At 48.9% G+C, this 26,254-nt stretch overlaps 1 protein-coding gene across 5 annotated transcripts in view; it reads left to right on the top strand.

The window, feature by feature from the left end:
* als2a (alsin Rho guanine nucleotide exchange factor ALS2 a) overlaps window positions 1–26,254 on the top strand; it is an 89,658-nt gene that overhangs the window by 18,426 nt on the left and 44,978 nt on the right. For all 5 annotated transcript variants that reach the window (XR_016490705.1, XM_090216342.1, XM_090216341.1 and 2 more), the window contains exons 8-15: window positions 50–157; window positions 4,099–4,212; window positions 10,135–10,306; window positions 15,825–16,014; window positions 16,353–16,418; window positions 21,588–21,750; window positions 21,912–22,043; window positions 22,827–22,955. Coding sequence is in view for 4 of the 5 variants with exons in the window: in XM_090216342.1 (XP_090072468.1) it covers window positions 50–157; window positions 4,099–4,212; window positions 10,135–10,306; window positions 15,825–16,014; window positions 16,353–16,418; window positions 21,588–21,750; window positions 21,912–22,043; window positions 22,827–22,955 (1,074 nt within the window). In the remaining variant the exon portion in view is untranslated. The remainder of the gene's footprint in view (window positions 1–49; window positions 158–4,098; window positions 4,213–10,134; window positions 10,307–15,824; window positions 16,015–16,352; window positions 16,419–21,587; window positions 21,751–21,911; window positions 22,044–22,826; window positions 22,956–26,254) is intronic.

The raw sequence follows: 26,254 nt of genomic DNA, 5'->3' as shown, positions 1-26,254 counted from the left end.
TGCTGATCTGTGTTTGTTTGTGTGTGTGTGTGTTTTGATCTCCTCTCAGATGTCAGAGGGTCTGCGTGTGTGGGACCTGGCAGCTGGGCAGAGCCACAGTGTTTTCCTGGCTGATGGTGACTGCTGCCAGCCCATCCTCTGTTACAGCGGTCAACAGGTCAGTATGTCCCCTGCTACAGAGGTCAACAGGTCAGTATGTCCCCTGCTACAGAGGTCAACAGGTCAGTATGTCCCCTGCTACAGAGGTCAACAGGTCAGTATGTCCCCTGCTACAGAGGTCAACAGGTCAGTATGTCCCCTGCTACAGAGGTCAACAGGTCAGTATGTCCCCTGCTACAGAGGTCAACAGGTCAGTATGTCCCCTGCTACAGAGGTCAACAGGTCAGTATGTCCCCTGCTACAGAGGTCAACAGGTCAGTATGTCCTCTGTTACAGAGGTCAACAGGTCAGTATGTCCTCTGTTACAGAGGTCAACAGGTCAGTATGTCCTCTGTTACAGAGGTCAACAGGTCAGTATGTCCTCTGTTACAGAGGTCAACAGGTCAGTATGTCCTCTGTTACAGAGGTCAACAGGTCAGTATGTCCCCTGCTACAGAGGTCAACAGGTCAGAATGTCCCCTGCTACAGAGGTCAACAGGTCAGTATGTCCTGTAAAGCCCAGTTCAGATACAGTAGACGAGACGTGACACAACGTTCGTAATGAGTTCGTTCTACAACAGTTTGCTTCGTCTGAACGATGTCGTTTTAGAACGTCTCACGTCGGCTGCTGAAGTTTCCAAAATACAGTATTACATTTGAGTAATTTTGCAGACTTACAGGAGCAATTAGAGGTAAGTGCCCTGCTCAGGGGTACATCGACATATTTTTCACCTAGTCGGCCCGGGGTTTGAACCAGCGATCATTCGGTTTTTGGCCCAACACTCTTAAACACTATGCTATCTGCCGCCCTTTGTCAAATCTTGACCGAAGACTTACGGCGAGACGGGTCCCTTTGGCCAATCAGAGAACAGCGCGCTGACGTTCTGTGTTCAGCCAAGCAGCTAGCTTGCTAGCTAGCCAAGCGGACACCTAGCTAGCTGTATAGCTGCAGTAGTAGCTAGCCAAGCGGACACCTAGCTAGCTGTATTGCTGCAGTAGTAGCTAGCCAAGCGGACACCTAGCTAGCTGTATTGCTGCAGTAGTAGATAGCCAAGCGGACACCTAGCTAGCTGTATAGCTGCAGTAGTAGCTAGCCAAGCGGACACCTAGCTAGCTGTAGTAGTAGCTAGCCAAGCGGACACCTAGCTAGCTGTATTGCTGTAGTAGTAGCTAGCCAAGTGTTCACCTAGCTAGCTGTATAGCTGCAGTAGTAGCTAGCCAAGCGGACACCTAGCTAGCTGTATTGCTGCAGTAGTAGCTAGCCAAGCGTTCACCTAGCTAGCTGTATAGCTGCAGTAGTAGCTAGCCAAGCGGACATCTAGCTAGCTGTATAGCTGCAGTAGTAGCTAGCCAAGCGGACACCTAGCTAGCTGTATAGCTGCAGTAGTAGCTAGCCAAGCGTTCATCTAGCTAGCTGTATAGCTGCAGTAGTAGCTAGCCAAGCGAACACCTAGCTAGCTGTATTGCTGCAGTAGTAGCTAGCCAAGCGGACACCTAGCTAGCTGTATTGCTGCAGTAGTAGCTAGCCAAGCGGACACCTAGCTAGCTGTATAGCTGCAGTAGTAGCTAGCCTAGCGGACACCTAGCTAGCTGTATAGCTGCAGTAGTAGCTAGCCAAGCGGACACCTAGCTAGCTGTAGTAGTAGCTAGCCAAGCGGACACCTAGCTAGCTGTAGTAGTAGCTAGCCAAGCGGACACCTAGCTAGCTGTATAGCTGCAGTAGTAGCTAGCCAAGCGGACACCTAGCTAGCTGTATAGCTGCAGTAGTAGCTAGCCAAGCGGACACCTAGCTAGCTGTATAGCTGCAGTAGTAGCTAGCCTAGCGGACACCTAGCTAGCTGTATAGCTGCAGTAGTAGCTAGCCAAGCGGACACCTAGCTAGCTGTAGTAGTAGCTAGCCAAGCGGACACCTAGCTAGCTGTATTGCTGTAGTAGTAGCTAGCCAAGTGTTCACCTAGCTAGCTGTATAGCTGCAGTAGTAGCTAGCCAAGCGGACACCTAGCTAGCTGTATTGCTGTAGTAGTAGCTAGCCAAGTGTTCACCTAGCTAGCTGTATAGCTGCAGTAGTAGCTAGCCAAGCGGACATCTAGCTAGCTGTATAGCTGCAGTAGTAGCTAGCCAAGCGTTCATCTAGCTAGCTGTATAGCTGCAGTAGTAGCTAGCCAAGCGAACACCTAGCTAGCTGTATTGCTGCAGTAGTAGCTAGCCAAGCGAACACCTAGCTAGCTGTATTGCTGTAGTAGTAGCTAGCCAAGCGAACACCTAGCTAGCTGTATAGCTGCAGTAGTAGCTAGCCAAGCGGACACCTAGCTAGCTGTATAGCTGCAGTAGTAGCTAGCCAAGCGGACACCTAGCTAGCTGTATAGCTGCAGTAGTAGCTAGCCAAGCGGACACCTAGCTAGCTGTATAGCTGCAGTAGTAGCTAGCCAAGCGGACACCTAGCTAGCTGTATAGCTGCAGTAGTAGCTAGCCTAGCTTGCTGATATTTCACTACAAAGTGCATGTATTCAGTTTGTTACAACATAGGATAGCTTTGTTTCAAACTGTCATCACAGAGGCACCGTTACTGTGGAAACGGTCTCAACTGCACAGCTGGTCTTCTTACTCTGGGCTCCCGAGAGGCGCAGCGGTCTAAGGCACTGCATCTCAGTGATAGAGGCGTCACTACAGACACCCTGGTTCGATTCCAGGCTGTATCACGACCGGGCCATAATTGGGAGTCCCATAAGGTGGCGCACAATTGGCCGAGCGTCGTCCAGGTTTGGCCGGGGTAGGCCGTCATTGTAAAAAATAATTTGTTCTTAACTGACTTACCTAGTGAAATAAAGGTTAAATTAATAAAATAAAACAAAATTAATGTGAATGCCTGGTCTTTAGTCAGCTGTTCTACAACCCCAAATTCTAAAACGGGATAGTTTTGTGTCTCGTCTTATGTTGGCTAATGCATCTGAACCGGATTTTACATGTGTTGTGTACTGTATAAGTTATGTGTTGTGTCTTGTGATGCTAAATACACTGAGTGTACAAAACATTAGGAGCATCTTTCTAATATTGAGTTAGGAAGGTGTTCAGAACAGCCTCAATTCGTCGGGGTCATGGACTCTACAAGGTGTTGAACGACCTCCACAGGGATGCTGGTCCATGTTGACTCTACAAGGTGTTGAAAGCGTTCCACAGGGATGCTGGTCCATGTTGACTCTACAAGGTGTTGAAAGCGTTCCACAGGGATGCTGGTCCATGTTGACTCTACAAGGTGTTGAAAGCGTTCCACAGGGATGCTGGTCCATGTTGACTCTACAAGGTGTTGAAAGCGTTCCACAGGGATGCTGGTCCATGTTGACTCTACAAGGTGTTGAAAGCGTTCCACAGGGATGCTGGTCCATGTTGACTCTACAAGGTGTCTAAAGAGTTCCACAGGGATGCTGGTCCATGTTGACTCTACAAGGTGTCTAAAGCGTTCCACAGGGATGCTGGCCCCATGTTGACTCTACAAGGTGTTGAAAGCGTTCCACAGGGATGCTGGTCCATGTTGACTCTACAAGGTGTTGAAAGCGTTCCACAGGGATGCTGGTCCATCTTGACTCCAATGCTTCCCACAGTTGTGTCCAGTTGACTGGATGTCCTTTGGGTGGTGGATCATTCTTGACACGGGAAACTGTCGAGCGTAAAGATATATTTTTTAAACATGTTACGCAACCTGTCGTTGTTTATATTGTGAGAACTTATAGATTGTTTCATTTCTGTATTTCTTCAGTTTATGTTACTGTACATGTAGAGTCATTTTTCAGTATCTGCTGAATCAATAGCTTTCTGGAGGAGTCTCTTCCCCTTCTGCAGTGTGTGCGTGCGTGTGTGTGTGTGTGTGTGTTTGTATAGTCAGTGAATGTATGACAGGAATGCCTTTATAGTTGGTGAACAAATTTCCCTATGGAACAATAAAGTATTAATGAATTAATTCAGGTGATGGAGACCACACCCGAGAACCACATACCTGGGACAGGGTCAACTGAGAGCTCTCCCTCTAGAACTGACACGTACACCCTCAGACCTGTCCTACTGCCCTTCTGTATGAATGTGAGTAGAACATAATGCCTCTCTATAATATGTAGGAAGAACGTTTTTACCCAAACGCGCTTCGGCCCAGCTTGAACGAAAGGGTCCTCGACTGAGGAACTGAGTAAAATCCCACAACATTCCTTTACCCCAGAACACTTCGACAGGTGACTATCCAGGAGAGTGGAAAAAGAGCACTCTGTTTAGATACTGTCTGTTAGTTTCCCCTGTTAATAAATCAATCACATCTATGCGGAAACAGAGTGCTACTTTTTCTTGATTTTATAATTTATTATAACTTCTTAAACATACCAGTAACTTGTCCCCTGAGACTTGGCTGTAGACTCCTACCAGTAACTTGTCCCCTGAGACTTGGCTGTAGACTCCTACCAGTAACTTGTCCCTGAGACTTGGCTGTAGACTCCTACCAGTAACCTGTCCCCTGAGACTTGGCTGTAGACTCCTACCAGTAACTTGTCCCTTTTTTATTTATTTTTTTTATTTCACCTTTATTTAACCAGGTAGGCTAGTTGAGAACAAGTTCTCATTTACAACTGCGACCTGGCCAAGATAAGGCATAGCAGTGTGAACAGACAACACAGAGTTACACATGAAGTAAACAATTAGCAAGTCAATAACACAGTAGAAAAAAGGGGAGTCTATATATACATTGTGTGCAAAAGGCATGAGAAGGTAGGCAAATAATTACAATTATGCAGATTAACACTGGAGTGATAAATGATCAGATGGTTATGTACAGGTAGAGATATTGGTGTGCAAAAGAGCAGAAAAATAAAAATAAATAAATAAAAACAGTATGGGGATGAGGTAGGTGAAAATGGGTGGGCTATTTACCAATAGACTATGTACAGCTGCAGCGATCGGTTAGCTGCTCAGATAGCAGATGTTTGAAGTTGGTGAGGGAGATAAAAGTCTCCAACTTCAGCGATTTTTGCAATTCGTTCCAGTCACAGGCAGCAGAGAACTGGAACGAAAGGCGGCCAAATGAGGTGTTGGCTTTAGGGATGATCAGTGAGATACACCTGCTGGAGCGCGTGCTACGGATGGGTGTTGCCATCGTAACCAGTGAACTGAGATAAGGCGGAGCTTTACCTAGCATGGACTTGTAGATGACCTGGAGCCAGTGGGTCTGGCGACGAATATGTAGCGAGGGCCAGCCGACTAGAGCATACAAGTCGCAGTGGTGGGTGGTATAAGGTGCTTTAGTGACAAAGCGGATGGCACTGTGATAAACTGCATCCAGTTTGCTGAGTAGAGTGTTGGAAGCAATTTTGTAGATGACGTCGCCGAAGTCGAGGATCGGTAGGATAGTCAGTTTTACTAGGGTAAGTTTGGCGGCGTGAGTGAAGGAGGCTTTGTTGCGGAATAGAAAGCCGACTCTTGATTTGATTTTCGATTGGAGATGTTTGATATGGGTCTGGAAGGAGAGTTTAGAGTCTAGCCAGACACCTAGGTACTTATAGATGTCCACATATTCAAGGTCGGAACCATCCAGGGTGGTGATGCTGGTCAGGCGTGCGGGTGCAGGCAGCGAACGGTTGAAAAGCATGTATTTGGTTTTACTAGCGTTTAAGAGCAGTTGGAGGCCACGGAAGGAGTGCTGTATGGCATTGAAGCTCGTTTGGAGGTTAGATAGCACAGTGTCCAAGGACGGGCCGGAAGTATATAGAATGGTGTCGTCTGCATAGAGGTGGATCAGGGAATCGCCCGCAGCATGAGAAACATCATTGATATATACAGAGAAAAGAGTCGGCCCGAGAATTGAACCCTGTGGCACCCCCATAGAGACTGCCAGAGGACCGGACAGCATGCCCTCCGATTTGACACACTGAACTCTGTCTGCAAAGTAATTGGTGAACCAGGCAAGGCAGTCATCCGAAAAACCGAGGCTACTGAGTCTGCCGATAAGAGTACGGTGATTGACAGAGTCGAAAGCCTTGGCAAGGTCTATGAAGACCGCTGCACAGTACTGTCTTTTATCGATGGCGGTTATGATATCGTTTAGTACCTTGAGCGTGGCTGAGGTACACCCGTGACCGGCTCGGAAACCAGATTGCACAGCGGAGAAGGTACGGTGGGATTCAAGATGGTCAGTGACCTGTTTGTTGACTTGGCTTTCGAAGACCTTAGCTAGGCAGGGCAGGATGGATATAGGTCTGTAACAGTTTGGGTCCAGGGTGTCGCCCCCTTTGAAGAGGGGGATGACTGCGGCAGCTTTCCAATCCTTGGGGATCTCAGACGATATGAAAGAGAGGTTGAACAGGCTGGTAATAGGGGTTGCGACAATGGCGGCGGATAGTTTCAGGAATAGAGGGTCCAGATTGTCCAGCCCAGCTGATTTGTACGGGTCCAGGTTTTGCAGCTCTTTCAGGACATCTGCTATCTGGATTTGGGTAAAGGAGAACCTGGAGAGGCTTGGGCGAGTAGCTGCGGGGGGGGGGGAGCTGTTGTCCGAGGTTGGAGTAGCCAGGCGGAAGGCATGGCCAGCCGTTGAGAAATGCTTGTTGAAGTTTTCGATAATCATGGATTTATCGGTGGTGACCATGTTACCTAGTCTCAGTGCAGTGGGCAGCTGGGAGGAGGTGCTCTTGTTCTCCATGGACTTCACAGTGTCCCAGAACTTTTTGGAGTTGGAGCTACAGGATGCAAACTTCTGCCTGAAGAAGTTGGCTTTAGCTTTCCTGACTGACTGTGTGTATTGGTTCCTGACTTCCCTGAACAGTTGCATATCGCGGGGACTATTCGATGTTAGCGCAGTCCGCCACAGGATGTTTTTGTGCTGGTCGAGGGCAGTCAGGTCTGGAGTGAACCAGGGGCTATCTCTGTTCTTAGTTCTGCATTTTTTGAACGGAGCATGCTTATCTAAAATGGTGAGGAAGTTACTTTTAAAGAAAGACCAGGCATCCTCAACTGACGGGATGAGGTCAATGTCCTTCCAGGATACCCGGGCCAGGTCGATTAGAAAGGCCTGCTCACAGAAGTGTTTTAGGGAGCGTTTGACAGTGATGAGGGGTGGTCGTTTGACTGCGGCTCCGTAGCGGATACAGGCAATGAGGCAGTGATCGCTGAGATCCTGGTTGTAGACAGCGGAGGTGTATTTGGAGGGCCAGTTGGTCAGGATGACGTCAATGAGGGTGCCCTTGTTTACAGAGTTAGGGTTGTACCTGGTGGGTTCCTTGATGATTTGAGTGAGATTGAGGGCATCTAGCTTAGATTGTAGGACTGCCGGGGTGTTAAGCATATCCCAGTTTAGGTCACCTAACAGAACAAACTCTGAAGCTAGATGGGGGGCGATCAATTCACAAATGGTGTCCAGGGCACAGCTGGGAGCTGAGGGGGGTCGGTAGCAGGCGGCAACAGTGAGAGACTTATTTCTGGAGAGAGTAATTTTCAAAATTAGTAGTTCGAACTGTTTGGGTATGGACCTGGAGAGTATGACATTACTTTGCAGGCTATCTCTGCAGTAGACTGCAACTCCTCCCCCTTTGGCAGTTCTATCTTGACGGAAGATGTTATACTTGGGTATGGAAATCTCAGAATTTTTGGTGGCCTTCCTGAGCCAGGATTCAGACACGGCAAGGACATCAGGGTTAGCAGAGTGTGCTAGAGCAGTGAGTAAGACACACTTAGGGAGGAGGCTTCTGATGTTGACATGCATGAAACCAAGGCTTTTTCGATCACAGAAGTCAACAAATGAGGGTGCCTGGGGACATGCAGGGCCTGGGTTTACCTCCACATCACCCGCGGAACAGAGAAGGAGTAGTATGAGGGTGCGGCTGAAGGCTATCAAAACTGGTCGCCTAGGGCGTTGGGGACAGAGAATAAGAGGAGCAGGTTTCTGGGCATGGTAGAATATATTCAGGGCATAATGCGCAAACAGGGGTATGGTGGGGTGCGGGTACAGCGGAGGTAAGCCCAGGCACTGGGTGATGATGAGAGAGGTTGTATCTCTGGACATGCTGGTTGTAATGGGTGAGGTCACCGCATGTGTGGGGGGTGGGACAAAGGAGGTATCAGGGGTATAAAGAGTGGAACTAGGGGCTCCATTGTAAACTAAAACAATGATAACTAACCTGCACAACAGTATACAAGGCGTATTGACATTTGAGAGAGACATACAGCAAGGCATACAGTAATCACAGGTGTTGAATTGGGAGAGCTAGCTAAAACAGTAGGTGAGACAACAACAGCTAATCAGCTAGCACAACAACAGCAGGTAGAATGGCGATTGATTAGGCAGAGGGTCGGATTAACTACACACAGAGCCTAAGTGCGGCTGGGGCCGACAGATAAAACATAAACAAGCAGAATGGATTACCGTGAATTAATGGACAGTCCAGCATGCATCAGCTATGTAGCCAAGTGATCAGTGTCCAAGGGGCAGCGGTGGATGGGGCAGGGAAGCTGGACTGGCGAGTGTTATCCAGGTTAGAAAACTAACAATGACTAAATAGCTTGTAGCCAGTTAGCTGGTTAGCTTCTGAAGGTTCTTGAGTGTGTTCTAAAAATGTAAAGATAATAGCGGTTCCGTATCACATTGGGTGAGGCAGGTTACCGGAAGGTATAAACAAATTAAAAATCGAAAAGGGATAGAAAGTAAATATGGGTTCAGTGAGTGTTTGGGACGCGGCGATTCAGATGGTTAGCAGGCCTGTGCTAACAAGCTAACAGTTAGTAGACGGTGCTAAACACGGTAGCAGTTAGCGGACCGGGCTAAACAAGCTAGCAGTTAGCAGGCCGAATTTGCAAGCAAGGCGATAGCAAGGGCTAGAGAGTTAGCCTTTGGGGACGTCGCGATGGGGGGAGTCTGTTTATTCCTCTTCATGCGGTGACATCAATGGCCCGGTCGTGGGTCTGGATATTGTAGCCCAGGAGCTCAAAATGTTCCGTTTGCGATGGGAATCCGGGGGTGAAAAATAAAAATAAAATAATAGATAGGTCCGTTATGCTCTGGTTAGAGTCGCGTTGTTCGAACTGGCGAGAGCTTTCCGAGCTAAAGGTTAGCTGATGACCGGTTAGCTGAAGACCGCTAGCAATGTTTTGCTGAAGCTGGTAGTTAGTTGGCTAGTTGGCTAGCTTCAGTTGAAGGGTTCCAGATCCGAAGTAAATATAAATACTTTAGGAAAAAAGCTACGTTGGGTGAGGCGGGTTGCAGGAGAGTATTTAGAAGAAGTTGAGGTTCAGCAAAAAGTTTTAAAGATATGTGAAGAAAAAAACCGAAAACGAAACGAAAACAAACGATATATACAAGGGACACGACAACACGACACGTCCTACTGCTACGCCATCTTGGACTGGTAGGAGACTTGGCTGTAGACTCCTACCAGTAACTTGTCCCTGAGACTTGGCTGTAGACTCCTACCAGTAACTTGTCCCTGAGACTTGGCTGTAGACTCCTACCAATAACCTGTCCCCTGAGACTTGACTGTAGACTCCTACCAGTAACTTGTCCCTGAGACTTGGCTGTAGACTCCTACCAGTAACTTGTCCCCTGAGACTTGACTGTAGACTCCTACCAGTAACTTGTCCCCTGAGACTTGACTGTAGACTCCTACCAGTAACTTGTCCCTGAGACTTGACTGTAGACTCCTACCAGTAACTTGTCCCCTGAGACTTGGCTGTAGACTCCTACCAGTAACTTGTCCCTGAGACTTGGCTGTAGACTCCTACCAGTAACTTGTCCCCTGAGACTTGACTGTAGACTCCTACCAGTAACTTGTCCCCTGAGACTTGACTGTAGACTCCTACCAGTAACTTGTCCCTGAGACTTGGCTGTAGACTCCTACCAGTAACTTGTCCCCTGAGACTTGACTGTAGATTCGTAGGCTAACTCCGTAAGAGCCTACAGTCATGTATCTGGGCAATATCATAACATGCCACATAAAATATTGCTATGTAATGTGTTGGTGTCTTCCCGTCTAGATGGGCTACATCAGCAGTGTGTATGGCGGAGGACAGTCCTGTCTAGCCCAGGCTGACCTCAACGTGATGGGGTTCATCTCTGCTCTTCACGAGCTGGCTGCAGCAGACAGGAAGTATTACTGCAGGCTCAGAGACGTCAACAAGCGGGTGGTCAGCCCTCTACTGAGGAAAGGTGAGACGAAAGACAAACGGAAAGTGAAAGACTAAAGTTACATACGTGGGATGCTTCAGAATGTCTGGAATAGAAAAGGCAGAAATAAAACAATTCAATAAACATTTGCAGCCAAAACACAGCCCTAGAACCTGACTGACTGAACCTGACTGACTGGCCTGACTGACTGACCTGACTGACTGACCTGACTGAACATAGCCCTATGCAGTCGTTCAATTCCTATAGAAGGTGGCAAAGGCGGAGGATGTGTGTTCAACATCTGACTGACTGGCCTGACTAAACCTGACTGACTGAACCTGACTGACTGTCCTGACTGACTGACCTGACTGAACATAGCCCTATGCAGTCGTTAAATTCCTATAGAAGGTGGCAAAGGCGGAGGATGTGTGTTCAACATCTGACTGACTGGCCTGACTAAACCTGACTGACTGAACCTGACTGACTGTCCTGACTGACTGACCTGACTGAACATAGCCCTATGCAGTCGTTCAATTCCTATAGAAGGTGGCAAAGGCGGAGGATGTGTGTTCAACATCTGACTGACTGGCCTGACTAAACCTGACTGACTGAACCTGACTGACTGTCCTGACTGACTGACCTGACTGAACATAGCCCTATGCAGTCGTTCAATTCCTATAGAAGGTGGCAAAGGCTGAGGATGTGTGTTCAACATACAGTGGGGGAAAAAAGTATTTAGTCAGACACCATTTGTGCAAGTTCTCCCACTTAAAAAGATGAGAGAGGCCTGTAATTTTTGTCATAGGTACAATTCAACTGTGACAGACAAAATGAGAAAAAAAATCCAGAAAATCACATTGTAGGATTTTTTATGAATTTATTTGCAAATTATGGTGGAAAATAAGTATTTGGTCAATAACAAAAGTTTATCTCAATACTTTGTTATATACCCTTTGTTGGCAATGACAGAGGTCAAACGTTTTCTGTAAGTCTTCACAAGGTTCACACACTGTTGCTGGTATTTTGGTCCATTCCTCCATGCAGATCTCCTCTAGAACAGTGATGTTTTGGGGCTGTTGCTGGGCAACACAGACTTTCAACTCCCTCCAAAGATTTTCTATGGAGACTGGCTAGGCCACTCCAGGACCTTGAAATCCTTCTTACGAAGCCACTCCTTCGTTGCCCGGGCGGTGTGTTTGGGATCATTGTCAAGAACGTAAAAGTGCAATATGTGCTATGTAAGAAAGATAACGTTTCAGTTCCTTGCTCAGAACATGAGAACATATGAAAGCTGGTGGTTCCTTTTAACATGAGTCTTCAATATTCCCAGGTAAGAAGTTTTCGGTTGTAGTTATTATAGGACTATTTCCCTCTATACAATTTCCCTTTATACAATTTCATTAACCTTTGACTATTGGATGTACTTATAGGCACTTTAGTATTGCCAGTGTAACAGTATAGCCTCCGTAAGCAGCGTTACCCATGCAGAGCAAGGGAAACAACCACCCCAAGGCTCAGAGCGAGTGAAGTTTGAAACACTATTAGGGCGCGCTAACTAGCCAGCCATTTCACTTCGGTCACACCAGCCTCATCTCGGGAGTTGATAGGTTTGAAGTCATAAACAGTGCAATGCTTGACGCACAACGAAGAGCTGCTGGCAAAACGCACGAAAGTGTTGTTTGAATGAATGTTTACGCGCCTGGTTCTGCCTACCACCGCTCAGACAGATACTTAGATACTTGTATGCTCAGTCAGATTATATGCAACACAGGACACGCTAGATAATATCATCAACCATGTGTAGTTAACTAGTGATTATAATTGATCGTTTTTTATAAGATAAGTTTAATGCTAGCTAGGAACTTAACTTGGCTTACTGCATTTGCGTAACAGGCAGTCCCTTGTGGAGTGCAACGAGAGAGAGGCAGGTCGTTATTGCGTGGGACTAGTTAACTGTAAGGTTGCAAGATTGGATCCCCCGAGCTGACAAGGTAAAAATCTGTCTTTCTTCCCCTGAACAGGCAGTTAACCCACTGTTCCTAGGCCGTCGTTGAAAATAAGAATGTGTTCTTAACTGACTTGCCTAGTTAAATAAAGATTAAATAAAGGTGTAAAAAAATATATTTAAAAAAAATTGAAAATCGTCTCCCAAAAATACAGATTTCCGATTGTTATGAAAACTTGAAATCGGCCCTAATTAATCGGCCATTCCGATTAATCGGTCAACCTCTAGTTTACACATCTTACATTACTCATATCACATGTATATACTATATTTTTTACCATCTATTGCACCTTGCCTATGCCACTCAGTCATCCATATATTTATATGTACATATTCTCATTCCCCCCTTTAGATGTGTGTATTAGGTAGTTGTTGTGAAAGTGTTAGATTACTTGTTAGATATTACTGCACTGTCAGAACTAGAAGCACAAGCATTTCGCTACACTCACATTAACATCTGCTAACCATGTGTATGTGACCAATAAACATTGATTTGATTTTGAATAAACTGGATGTTCTCCGTTTAAGACTATCCTACCAACGTGACATCAAAACCTGTGATATCTTATGTTTCACCAAGTCGTGGCTGAACTACGACATGGATAATATACAGTTGGTTTTCCCTAACCCTAACCCATACAGTTGGCTGGGTTTTCCGTGCATCGGCAGGACAGAACAGCTATGTCCGGCAAGAGGAGAGGTGGAGGTTTGTCAATAACAGCTGATAATAGGTCTATTTGTCAATAACAGCTGATGCGCAATGTCTAATATTAAGGTCATCTCAAGGTATTGCTCGTCTGAGGTAGAGTGCCTCATGATAAACTGTAGACCACACTATCTACCAAGAGAGTTCTCGTCTATATTATTCGTAGCCGTCTATTTACCACCACAGACCGATGCTGGCACTAAGACCGCACTCAACAATCTGTATAAGGCCACTCAGCGAGCTGTATAAGGCCACTCAACGAGCTGTAATAGGCCTTAAGCAAACAAGAAAGTGCTCATCCAGAAGCAGCGCTCCTAGTGGCCGGGGACTTTAATGCAGGCAAACTTAAATCCGTTTTACCTCATTTCTATCAGCATGTATCATGTGCAACCTGAGGAAAATAAATATAGACCACCTTTACTCCACACACAGAGACACGTACAATGCTCTCCCCCACCCTCCATTTGTTAAATCTGTCCATAATTCTATCCTCCTGATTCATGCTTACAAGCAAAAACTCCAGCACAGACTGGAATATGTTCCGTGATTCACCCAAGGCATTGAGGAGTATACCACCTCAGTCACCGGCTTCATCAATAAGTGTATCAACAACGTCGTCCCCACAGTGACCATACGTACATATCCTAACCAGAAGCCATGGATTACAAGAAACATCCACACTGAGCTAAAGGCAGGGGCTGCCTCTTTCAAGGAGCGGGACACTAAAATGGACGTTTATAAATCTCGCTATGCCCTCAGACGAACTATCAAACAGGCAAAGCGTCAATACAGGACTAAGTTTGAATCCTACTACACCGGCTCTGACAGTCGTCGGATGTGGCAGAGCTTGCAAACGGTTAATTACTACAAAGGGAAACCCAGCCGTGAGCTGCCCAGTGATGCGAGCCTACCAGACGGGCTAAATGCTTTTTTTATGTTTGCTTCAAGGCAAGCAACACTGAAGCATGCATGAGAGCACCAGCTGTTCTGGACAACTGTGTGATCACGCTCTCTGTAGCCAATGTGAGCAAGATCTTTAAACCGGTCAACATTCACAAGGCCGTAGGGCCAGACGGACTACCAGGACGTGTACTCAGAGCATGCTCGGACCAACTGGCAAGTATCTTCACTGACATTTTCAACCGCTCCCTGACCGAGTCTTTAATACTTACATGTTTCAAGCAGACCACCATAGTCCCTGAAAGAGAAGGTAACCTGCCTAAATGGCAAAAACATCTGCCACATTGATACTCAACACAGGGGCCCCTCAGGGGTGTGTGCTTAGGCCCCTCCTGTACTCCCTGTTCACCCACGACTGCGTGGCCAAGCACGACTCCAACACCATCATTAAGCTGCTGACGATACAATGGTGGTAGACCTGATCAACAATGATGAGACCGCCTATAGGGAGGAGGTCAGAGACCTGGCAGTGTGGTACCAGGAAAACAACATCTCCCTCAACGTGAGCAAGACAAAGGAGATGATCGTTCACTACAGGAAAAGGAGGGCCAAGCACACCCCCATTCACATGGACAGGGCTGTAGTGGAACAAGTTGAGAGCTTCAAGTTCTTGGTGTCCACATCACCAACAAACTAGAATGGTCCGAACACACCAAGACAGTCGTGAAGAGGGCACGACAAAACCTATTCCCCCTCAGGAAACTAAAAAGATGTGGCATTGGTCCTCAGATCCTCAAAAGGTTCTACAGCTCCACCATCGAACATCCTGACTGGTTGCATCACCACCTGGTATGGCAACTGCTCAGCATCCGACCATAAGGCACTACAGAGGGTATTGTGTACTGCCCAGTACATCACTGGGGCCAAGTTTCCTGCCATCCAGGACCTCTATACCAGGCGGTGTCAGGGGAATCCCTAAAAATTTGTCAAATACGCCAGCCACCCAAGTCATAGACTGTTCTCTCTGCTACCGCACGGCAAGCGGTACCTGAGCGCCAAGTCTAGGTCCAAAAAGCTCCTTAACAGCTTCTACCCCCAAGCCATGAGACTGCTGAACATTTAATCAAATGGCCACCCAGACTAATTGCAACGACCCCCCCCCCCCCCCCCCCACAAATGACCTGTAACCCCCCACCTCTTTATTGTTTATTTAAATGTTTTTACTTTATTTTATTAAGTAAATATTTTCTTAATTGCATTGTTGGTTAAGAGCTTGTAAGTTCCACGGTCTACACCTGTTTTATTCGGCATATGTGACAAATAACATTTGATTTGACTGCACACTGCCCTTTCCCAGCTGGACTAGATAAATACTTTGGTAAAAATGTTGTTAATGGACTAAAGCACAGCCTTCAACACCATAGTGCCCTCCATGCTCATCACTAAGCTTCCTGACGGGTCTACCCCAGGTGGTGAATGTCTTCACTGACATTCCCTGTGTTGTATGCAACAACACCTCCGCCACACTTGTCCTCAACACAGGGGCCCCACAGGGGTGGGTGCCCAGCCCCCTCCTATACTCCCTGTTCACCCATGACTGTGTGGCCACGCACGTCTCCAACTCAATCATTAAGTTTGCTGATGACACAACAGTGGTAAAGAGTGTGGTGGACTGATCTCAATCAATCAACCAAATGTATTTATAAAGCCCTTCTTACATCAGCTGATGTCACAAAGTGCTGTACAGAAACCCAGCCTAAAACCCCAAACAGCAAGCAATGCAGGTGTAGAAGCACGGTGGCTAGGAAAAACTCAATAGAAAGGCAGGAAACTACAAAGAAACCTAGAGAGGAACCAGGCTATGAGGGGTGGCCAGTCCTCTTCTGGCTGATCTATGTGTTGTAGAGAGGGTGGTGAATTGATCTGTGTACTCTCTGTGTTTCCTCTAGAGTCTTTGTGCACGGTGTTGGGCCAGACGTCCAGCCTGCTGTTCCAGTCCCTGGCTAGTAGCTACAGCAGGCTCTGCCACCTGACAGGACAACACTCCGTCTCCCTTACAGCCTTCCTCCATACTGACCGGGACGTCAAGGGACTGGTCATCCTGAAACACGCTAACACCTTCCTGGACATGTATAAAGAGCAAGTACACAATTACTAGGGAGATGTCTGTTTTAGTGTTGTTTCTTCTGTAGTAGTTACACTGTCAAATGGCCTCTGCCTGAGTGTTCCCTTGTCCTCCACCTGGGTGTTCCCTTCTCCCCCTCCTGAGTGTTCCCTTCTCCCCCTCCTGAGTGTTCCCTTCTCCCCCGCCCGAGTGTTCCCTTCTCCCCCGCCCGAGTGTTCCCTTCTCCCCCGCCCGAGTGTTCCCTTCTCCCCCGCCCGAGTGTTCCCTTCTCCCCCGCCCGAGTGTTCCCTCCTCCCCCGCCCAAGTGTTCTCACCATCTGTTTTCTCAAGCTCTCGCTCTCTCTCTCTGCAGGTACTGTGGCTCAGTGGGTAATTTCCTGGTTATGGGGGGATTCCAAGCCCTCATGAAGCCCTCTGTGTAAGTCCTTCTATTTTACCTTATCCCAGTTACACTATCTTTTGTGTAAACTCTTACTGTCTATTGTACTGTACATCACTCCAGTTACATTAACCACATTGACTTCCTCATCACTAACCACATTGACTTCCTCATCACTAACCACATTGACTTCCTCATCACTAACTACATTGACTTCCTCATCACTAACCACATTGACTTCCTCATCACTAACTACATTGACTTCCTCATCACTAACCACATTGACTTCCTTCCTCATCACTAACCACATTGACTTCCTCATCACTAACCACATTGACTTCCTCATCACTAACCACATTGACTTCCTCATCACTAACCACATTGACTTCCTCATCACTAACTGTGTATTGTACTGTAACTCACCCCAGTTACACTAACCACATTGACTTCCTCATCACTAACCATATTGACTTCCTCATCACTAACCATATTGACTTCCTCATCACTAACTGTGTATTGATCAGGTAGAAACTCTACTTCTCTTAAAGAATGCATTGCTTTTGCAATGTGCAGCAGTGGTGAGAGAAATTTGTCTTGGTGTTGAGCAAGAGTGTAACGACAAGATAACGTGGTAATGTGACTCTACCTAGACAGTAGAGGACAGCTAGCCAACCAATGTATTTCTCCCAACGATGCCCATCTGGATGCATCCAATACAGGTGTTCCAGTTATGTGGGAAAGAGTCACTGTTTACAAAAATAATATTAACAAATAGTAATATGCAATTTAGCAGATGGTTTTTATCCAAATCCACTTATTGCCATGTGGTCCCTGGAATCAAACCCACTATGCTGCCGGTAGCAAGCACCATGCTCTACCAACTGACCTGTAGAGGACCGTGAGGTTCACGGAGGTTCACGGAGTCCCATACAGGTATGTTAGCCATTGGGCGTATGAAGACCTGGTCCCCCACCTTCAGCTGTAGAGTGACTGCATTAGCTCCGTTGGCAGCTCTATCACCGCTAGACTGGTGATCAGAGGAACGGACTGGTGATCGGAGGAACTGACTGGTGATCGGAGGAACGGACTGGTGATCGGAGGAACGGACTGGTGATCGGAGGAACGGACTGGTGATCGGAGGAACGGACTGGTGAACGGACTGGTGATCAGAGGAACGGATTGGTGATTGGAGGAACTGACTGGTGATTGGAGGAACTGACTGGTGATCGGAGGAACCGACTGGTGATCGGAGGAACCGACTGGTGATCGGAGGAACCGACTGGTGAACGGAGGAACCGACTGGTGAACGGAGGAACCGACTGGTGAACGGAGGAACCGACTGGTGAACGGACTGGTGATTGGAGGAACCGACTGGTGATCGGAGGAACCGACTGGTGAACGGACTGGTGATCGGAGGAACTGACTGGTGATCGGAGGAATTGACTGGTGATCGGAGGAACTGACTGGTGATCGGAGGAATTGACTGGTGATCGGAGGAATTGACTGGTGAACGGACTGGTGATCGGAGGAACTGACTGGTGATTGGAGGAACGGACTGGTGATCGGAGGAATTGACTGGTGAACGGAGGAACTGACTGGTGATCGGAGGAACGGACTGGTGAACGGACTGGTGATCGGAGGAAAGGACTGGTGATCGGAGGAAAGGACTGGTGATCGGAGGAAAGGACTGGTGATCGGAGGAACCGACTGGTGATCGGAGGAACCGACTGGTGACCGGAGGAACCGACTGGTGACCGGAGGAACCGACTGGTGACCGGAGGAACCGACTGGTGACGGGACTGGTGACTGGAGGAACGGACTGGTGACTGGAGGAACGGACTGGTGACCGGAGGAACGGACTGGTGACCGGAGGAACGGACTGGTGACCGGAGGAACGGACTGGTGATCGGAGGAACGGACTGGTGATCGGAGGAACGGACTGGTGATCGGAGGAACCGACTGGTGATCGGAGGAACGGACTTGTGATCGGAGGAACGGACTGGTGATCGGAGGAACGGACTGGTGATCGGAGGAACGGACTGGTGATCGGACTGGTGATTGGACTGGTGATCGGACTGGTGAACGGAGGAACGGACTGGTGATCGGAGGAACGGACTGGTGATCGGAGGAACGGACTGGTGAACGGAGGAACCGACTGGGGATCGGAGGAACGGACTGGTGACCGGACTGGTGATCGGAGGAACGGACTGGTGATCGGAGGAAGGGACTGGTGAACGGACTGGTGATCGGAGGAACGGACTGGTAAACGGAGGAACCGGCTGGTGATCGGAGGAACCGGCTGGTGATCGGAGGAACTGGCTGGTGATCGGAGGAACCGGCTGGTGAACGGACTCGTGAACAGAGGAACTGGCTGGTGATCGGAGGAACTGGCTGGTGATCGGAGGAAGGGACTGGTGAACGGACTGGTGATCGGAGGAACGGACTGGTAAACGGAGGAACCGGCTGGTGATCGGAGGAACCGGCTGGTGATCGGAGGAACCGGCTGGTGATCGGAGGAACCGGCTGGTGAACGGACTCGTGAACAGAGGAACTGGCTGGTGATCGGAGGAACTGGCTGGTGATCGGAGGAACTGGCTGGTGAACGGAGGAACCGGCTGGTGATCGGAGGAACCGGCTGGTGAACGGACTGGTGATCGGAGGAACTGACTGGTGATCGGAGGAACTGACTGGTGAACGGACTGGTGAACGGAGGAACGGACTGGTGAACGGACTGGTGATCGGAGGAACGGACTGGTGATCGGAGGAACGGACTGGTGATCGGAGGAACGGACTGGTGATCGGAGGAACGGACTGGTGATCGGAGGAACGGACTGGTGATCGGAGGAACGGACTGGTGAACGGACTGGTGAACGGAGGAACGGACTGGTGAACGGAGGAACGGACTGGTGAACGGAGGAACCGACTGGTGATCGGAGGAACGACTGGTGATCGGAGGAACGGACTGGTGATCGGAGGAACGGACTGGTGATCGGAGGAACGGACTGGTGACCGGAGGAACGGACTGGTGACCGGAGGAACGGACTGGTGACCGGACTGGTGATCAGAGGAACGGACTGGTGATCGGAGGAACGGACTGGTGACCGGAGGAACCGACTGGTGACCGGAGGAACCGACTGGTGACCGGACTGGTGACCGGACTGGTGATCGGACTGGTGATCGGACTGGTGATCGGACTGGTGATCGGACTGGTGATCGGACTGGTGAACGGACTGGTGATCGGACTGGTGATCGGACTGGTGATCAGAGGAACGGACTGGTGATCGGACTGGTGATCGGACTGGTGATCGGACTGGTGATCGGACTGGTGATCGGACTGGTGATCGGAGGAACGGACTGGTGATCGGACTGGTGATCGGACTGGTGATCGGACTGGTGATCGGAGGAACGGACTGGTGATCGGAGGAACGGACTGGTGATCGGAGGAACGGACTGGTGATCGGAGGAACGGACTGCTGATCGGAGGAACGGACTGGTGATCGGAGGAACGGACTGGTGAACGGACTGGTGAACGGAGGAACGGACTGGTGAACGGAGGAACCGACTGGTGATCGGAGGAACGGCTGGTGATCGGAGGAACCGGCTGGTGAACGGACTGGTGAACCGAGGAACTGACTGGTGATCGGAGGAACTGGCTGGTGATCGGAGGAACTGGCTGGTGATCGGAGGAACCGGCTGGTGAACGGACTGGTGATCGGAGGAACTGACTGGTGATCGGAGGAACTGACTGGTGAACGGAGGAACGGACTGGTGATCGGAGGAACGGACTGGTGATCGGAGGAACGGACTGGTGATCGGAGGAACGGACTGGTGAACGGAAGAACCGACTGGTGATCGGAGGAACCGGCGGGTGAACGGACTGGTGCTCGGAAGAACTGGCTGGTGATCGGAGGAACCGCCTGGTGATCGGAGGAACCGCCTGGTGATCGGAGGAACCGCCTGGTGATCGGAGGAACCGACTGGTGAACAGAGGAACTGGCTGGTGAACGGAGGAACCGGCAGGTGATCGGACTGGTGAACGGAGGAACTGACTGGTGAATGGAGGAACCGGCTGGTGAATGGAGGAACCGGCTGGTGAATGGAGGAACCGGCTGGTGAACGGAGGAACCGGCTGGTGATCGGAGGAACCGGCTGGTGAACGGACTGGTGATCGGAGGAACTGGCTGGTGATCGGAGGAACTGGCTGGTGATCGGAGGAACTGACTGGTGAACGGAGGAACCGGCTGGTGAACGGAGGAACTGGCTGGTGAACGGAGGAACCGGCTGGTGATCGGACTGGTGAACGGAGGAACTGACTGGTGAATGGAGGAACCGACTGGTGAATGGAGGAACCGGCTGGTGAATGGAGGAACCGGCTGGTGAACGGAGGAACCGGCTGGTGATCGGAGGAACCGGCTGGTGAACGGACTGGTGATCGGAGGAACTGGCTGGTGATCGGAGGAACTGGCTGGTGATCGGAGGAACTGACTGGTGAACGGAGGAACCGGCTGGTGATCGGAGGAACCGGCTGGTGAACGGAGGAACCGGCTGGTGAACGGACTGGTGAACGGAGGAACTGACTGGTGAATGGAGGAACCGTCTGGTGAACGGACTGGTGAACGGAGGAACTGACTGGTGAATGGAGGAACCGGCTGGTGATCGGAGGAACCGGCTGGTGAACGGATTTGGTGATCGGAGGAACAGACTGGTGATCAGTGGAACCGGCTGGTGAACGGAGGAACTGACTGGTGATCAGTGGAACTGACTGGTGATCGGAGGAACTGATCTAGGGTTTGGGCCAATCCCCCCCAGAAATGTCCAGGAAATTGCAGGTGCCTTGGTGGAAGAGTGGGTTAACATCTCACAGCAAGAACTGGCAAATCTGATGCAGTCCATGAGGAGGAGATGCACGGCAGTACTTAATGCAGCTGGTGGCCACACCAGATACTGACTGTTACTTTTGATTTTGACCCCCTCCCTTTGTTCAGGGACACATTATTCAATTTCTGTTAGTCACATGTCTGTGGAATTTGTTCAGTTTACGTCTCAGTTGTTGAATCTTGTTATGTTCATAGAAATATTTACACATGTCAAGTTTGCTGAATATAAACTCAGTGAGAGGACGTTTATTATAATTTTTTTTGCTGAGTTCATATAGGCTTCATAGTACATTCACATTCCCAATACAACTCCCCTTGATGTCCTCTCCAGGGAGTGTTTTGGTAAGAAGTTTGAGGTTTTGCGTCAGCTGTCAGAGTCCAGTGAAGACAAGGTTCCTCTGTTGGACTTGTTGGTGTTGCTGTTCTACTCTCCTATGCAACACATCCACGAGTACGCCAGGCTGCTGCTCAAACTGGCCACCTGTTTCGATGTGGTACGTACCTTCCATCTATCAGTACTTCTAACAGGTTCTGAAGTCTTTGTGGAATGTTGTCACTATATCTTCGCTTCTCTTCTCTTTTCTTCTCAATCAATCAATCAATCAATCAATCAATCAATCAATCACATTTAAAGCCTTTCTCCTGGTAATCTCAGAGTACAGTGGAATACCAGAGGCTGCAGGAGGGCTGCTCCAAGTATGAGGCACTGTCTCTCAGCCTGGGGAGGAAGAGGAAGGAGGCAGAGACAACGAACCAATTCTGGAGGACATATTCTGGGAAAACTACTGTGAGTAGAGTGGTCCTGTTACAGATGTTACAGAACCAGAGACATTTTGTTGTGCTAGTTATCCTGTCTGTAGATCTCACTAGTTATCCTGTCTGTAGATCCCACTAGTTATCCTGTCTGTAGATCCCACTAGTTATCCTGTCTGTAGATCTCACTAGTTATCCTGTCTGTAGATCCCACGAGTTATCCTGTCTGTAGATCTCACTAGTTATCCTGTCTGTAGATCCCACGAGTTATCCTGTCTGTAGATCCCACTAGTTATCCTGTCTGTAGATCCCACTAGTTATCCTGTCTGTAGATCCCACTAGTTATCCTGTCTGTAGATCTCACTAGTTATCCTGTCTATAGATCCCACTAGTTATCCTGTCTGTAGATCTCACTAGTTATCCTGTCTATAGATCCCACTAGTTATCCTGTCTGTAGATCTCACTAGTTATCCTGTCTGTAGATCTCACTAGTTATCCTGTCTGTAGATCTCACTAGTTATCCTGTCTGTAGATCTCACTAGTTATCCTGTCTGTAGATCCCACGAGTTATCCTGTCTGTAGATCTCACTAGTTATCCTGTCTGTAGATCTCACTAGTTACCCTGTCTATAGATCCCACTAGTTATCCTGTCTGTAGATCTCACTAGTTATCCTGTCTATAGATCTAGTACTGGTCTCAGATGTGTTTATACTGTGTTAGGTCCTGCTAGTCTGCAGGATTTCCTTCAGAAGCCCCAGGCTGCTGTGTAGAGAATAAGTTACTCTCTAAATACAGTAGTGCTCTGCTCTGCTCCCAGGATGTCCTCCGTAATCCCCAGCGCAGGCTGGTGTATGAGAGTAGCAACAAGAGCCTGACCCTCCAGAACGCCAGGAGGTTCTCTGTTAACTGGTTCATCCTGTTCAACGACGCTCTGATTCATGCACAGGTAAGAGTCTATAACCATAATCTGTAAACAGTAGGCACACATCAACATCGATAAGGCTAGTGAAGGGCTGGGTAGCACACGTTGATCTCGACTCTGAATCAGGCATTTAAGGCCTTTAGCAGACTAATCTGTTACAATTATCACGTCACACTGTGCGATGTTACCAGATTTAAAATATTGATATCAACCTGGCCAGATTGTACGATTTGCTTCAGTTTCGTCGTCGCATTCTACGATTGGCTTGCGAGGCTACGTCAGCCGACGTAGGCCACATCAACTGTAGAGGTCTGATCTGAGTCGACGTAGGCCACATCGACTGTAGAGGTTTGATCTGAGTCGACGTAGGCCACATCGACTGTAGAGGTTTGATCTGTGCCGACGTAGGCCACATCTACTGTAGAGGTTTGATCTGAGTCGACGTAGGCCACATCGACTGTAGAGGTTTGATCTGAGTCGACGTAGGCCACATCGACTGTAGAGGTTTGATCTGAGTCGACGTAGGCCACATCGACTGTAGAGGTTTGATCTGAGTCGACGTAGGCCACATCGACTGTAGAGGTTTGATCTGTGCCGACGTAGGCCACATCTACTGTAGAGGTTTGATCTGTGCCGACGTAGGCCACATCGACTGTAGAGGTTTGATCTGAGTCGACGTAGGCCACATCTACTGTAGAGGTCTGATCTGAGTCGACGTAGGCCACATCTACTGTAGAGGTTTGATCTGAGCCGACGTAGGCCACATCTACTGTAGAGGTTTGATCTGAGCCGACGTAGGCCACATCTACTGTAGAGGTCTGATCTGAGTCGACGTAGGCCACATCGACTGTAGAGGTCTGATCTGAGCCGACGTAGGCCACATCGACTGTAGAGGTTTGATCTGTGCCGACGTAGGCCACATCGACTGTAGAGGTTTGATCTGAGTCGACGTAGGCCACATCTACTGTAGAGGTCTGATCTGAGTCGACGTAGGCCACATCTACTGTAGAGGTTTGATCTGAGCCGACGTAGGCCACATCTACTGTAGAGGTTTGATCTGAGCCGACGTAGGCCACATCTACTGTAGAGGTCTGATCTGAGTCGACGTAGGCCACATCGACTGTAGAGGTCTGATCTGAGTCGACGTAGGCCACATCGACTGTAGAGGTCTGATCTGAGCCGACGTAGGCCACATCGACTGTAGAGGTCTGATCTGAGTCGACGTAGGCCACATCGACTGTAGAGGTCTGATCTGTGCCGACGTAGGCCACATCGACTGTAGAGGTTTGATCTGAGCCGACGTAGGCCACATCGACTGTAGAGGTTTGATCTGAGCCGACGTAGGCCACATCGACTGTAGAGGTCTGATCTGAGTCGACGTAGGCCACATCGACTGTAGAGGTTTGATCTGAGCCGACGTAGGCCACATCGACTGTAGAGGTCTGATCTGTGCCGACGTAGGCCACATCGACTGTAGAGGTTTGATCTGAGCCGACGTAGGCCACATCGACTGTAGAGGTTTGATCTGAGCCGACGTAGGCCACATCGACTGTAGAGGTTTGATCTGAGCCGACGTAGGCCACATCGACTGTAGAGGTCTGATCTGTGCCGACGTAGGCCACATCTACTGTAGAGGTCTGATCTGAGCCGACGTAGGCCACATCTACTGTAGAGGTCTGATCTGAGCCGACGTAGGCCACATCGACTGTAGAGGTCTGATCTGAGCCGACGTAGGCCACATCTACTGTAGAGGTTTGATCTGTGCCGACGTAGGCCACATCGACTGTAGAGGTCTGATCTGAGTCGACGTAGGCCACATCGACTGTAGAGGTTTGATCTGTGCCGACGTAGGCCACATCGACTGTAGAGGTTTGATCTGAGTCGACGTAGGCCACATCTACTGTAGAGGTCTGATCTGAGCCGACGTAGGCCACATCTACTGTAGAGGTCTGATCTGAGCCGACGTAGGCCACATCTACTGTAGAGGTTTGATCTGTGCCGACGTAGGCCACATCGACTGTAGAGGTCTGATCTGAGTCGACGTAGGCCACATCGACTGTAGAGGTCTGATCTGAGTCGACGATCTCAGCAGATCTAGACCCTGTTACACTGAATCAGCGGACCTAGACCCTGTCTCACTGAATCAACAGACCTAGACCCTGTCTCACTGAACCAACAGACCTAGACCCTGTCTCACTGAACCAACAGACCTAGACCCTGTCTCACTGAATCAACAGACCTAGACCCTGTCTCACTGAATCAACAGACCTAGACCCTGTCTCACTGAATCAGCAGACCTAGATCTGTCTCACTGAACCAACAGAACTAGACCCTGTCTCACCTCACTGAATCAACAGACCTAGACCTTGTCTCACTGAACCAGCAGACCTAGACCCTGTCTCACTGAATCAGCAGACCTAGACCCTGTCTCACTGAATCAGCAGACCTAGACCCTGTCTCACTGAACCAACAGAACTAGACCCTGTCTCACTGAACCAGCAGACCTAGACCCTGTCTCACTGAATCAGCAGACCTAGACCCTGTCTCACTGAATCAGCAGACCTAGACCCTGTCTCACTGAACCAGCAGACCTAGACCCTGTCTCACTGAACCAACAGACCTAGACCCTGTCTCACTGAATCAGCAGACCTAGACCATGTCTCACTGAACCAACAGACCTAGACCCTGTCTCACTGAACCAACAGACCTAGACCCTGTCTCACTGAATCAACAGACCTAGACCCTGTCTCACTGAATCAACAGACCTAGACCCTGTCTCACTGAATCAGCAGACCTAGACCCTGTCTCACTGAATCAGCAGACCTAGACCCTGTCTCACTGAATCAGCAGACCTAGACCCTGTCTCACTGAACCAACAGAACTAGACCCTGTCTCACTGAACCAGCCAAGACCTAGTGGTACTGAATCAGCAGCCCTAGACCCTGTTACACTGAACTGGGGATTACTGTCTGGGCAAAATCGTGGCATAAGATGGCTATAATCACACAGGCCGCAAAGGCCTTTACTAAACAGCTATTGAAACCCCAATGAAAGAGTTGGTAAGGAACTATTGAAACTCCAATGACATAGTTGGTAAGGAACTATTGAAACCAATGAAAGAGTGGGTAAGGAACTATTGAAACCAATGAAAGAGTTGGTAAGGGACTATTGAAACCAATGAAAGAGTTGGTAAGGGACTATTGAAACCAATGAAAGAGTTGGTAAGGGACTATTGAAACCAATGAAAGAGTTGGTAAGGGACTAATGAAACCAATGAAAGAGTTGGCAAGGGACTATTGAAACCAATGAAAGAGTTGGTAATG

Source organism: Oncorhynchus mykiss, chromosome 22, assembly GCF_057628025.1.
Source record: "Oncorhynchus mykiss isolate SJ-2025 chromosome 22, ASM5762802v1, whole genome shotgun sequence".
NCBI classification, from domain to species: Eukaryota; Metazoa; Chordata; class Actinopteri; order Salmoniformes; family Salmonidae; genus Oncorhynchus; species Oncorhynchus mykiss.
Note: the sequence above shows the minus strand (reverse complement) of the source record. Positions and strands in the feature narration are given on the sequence as shown.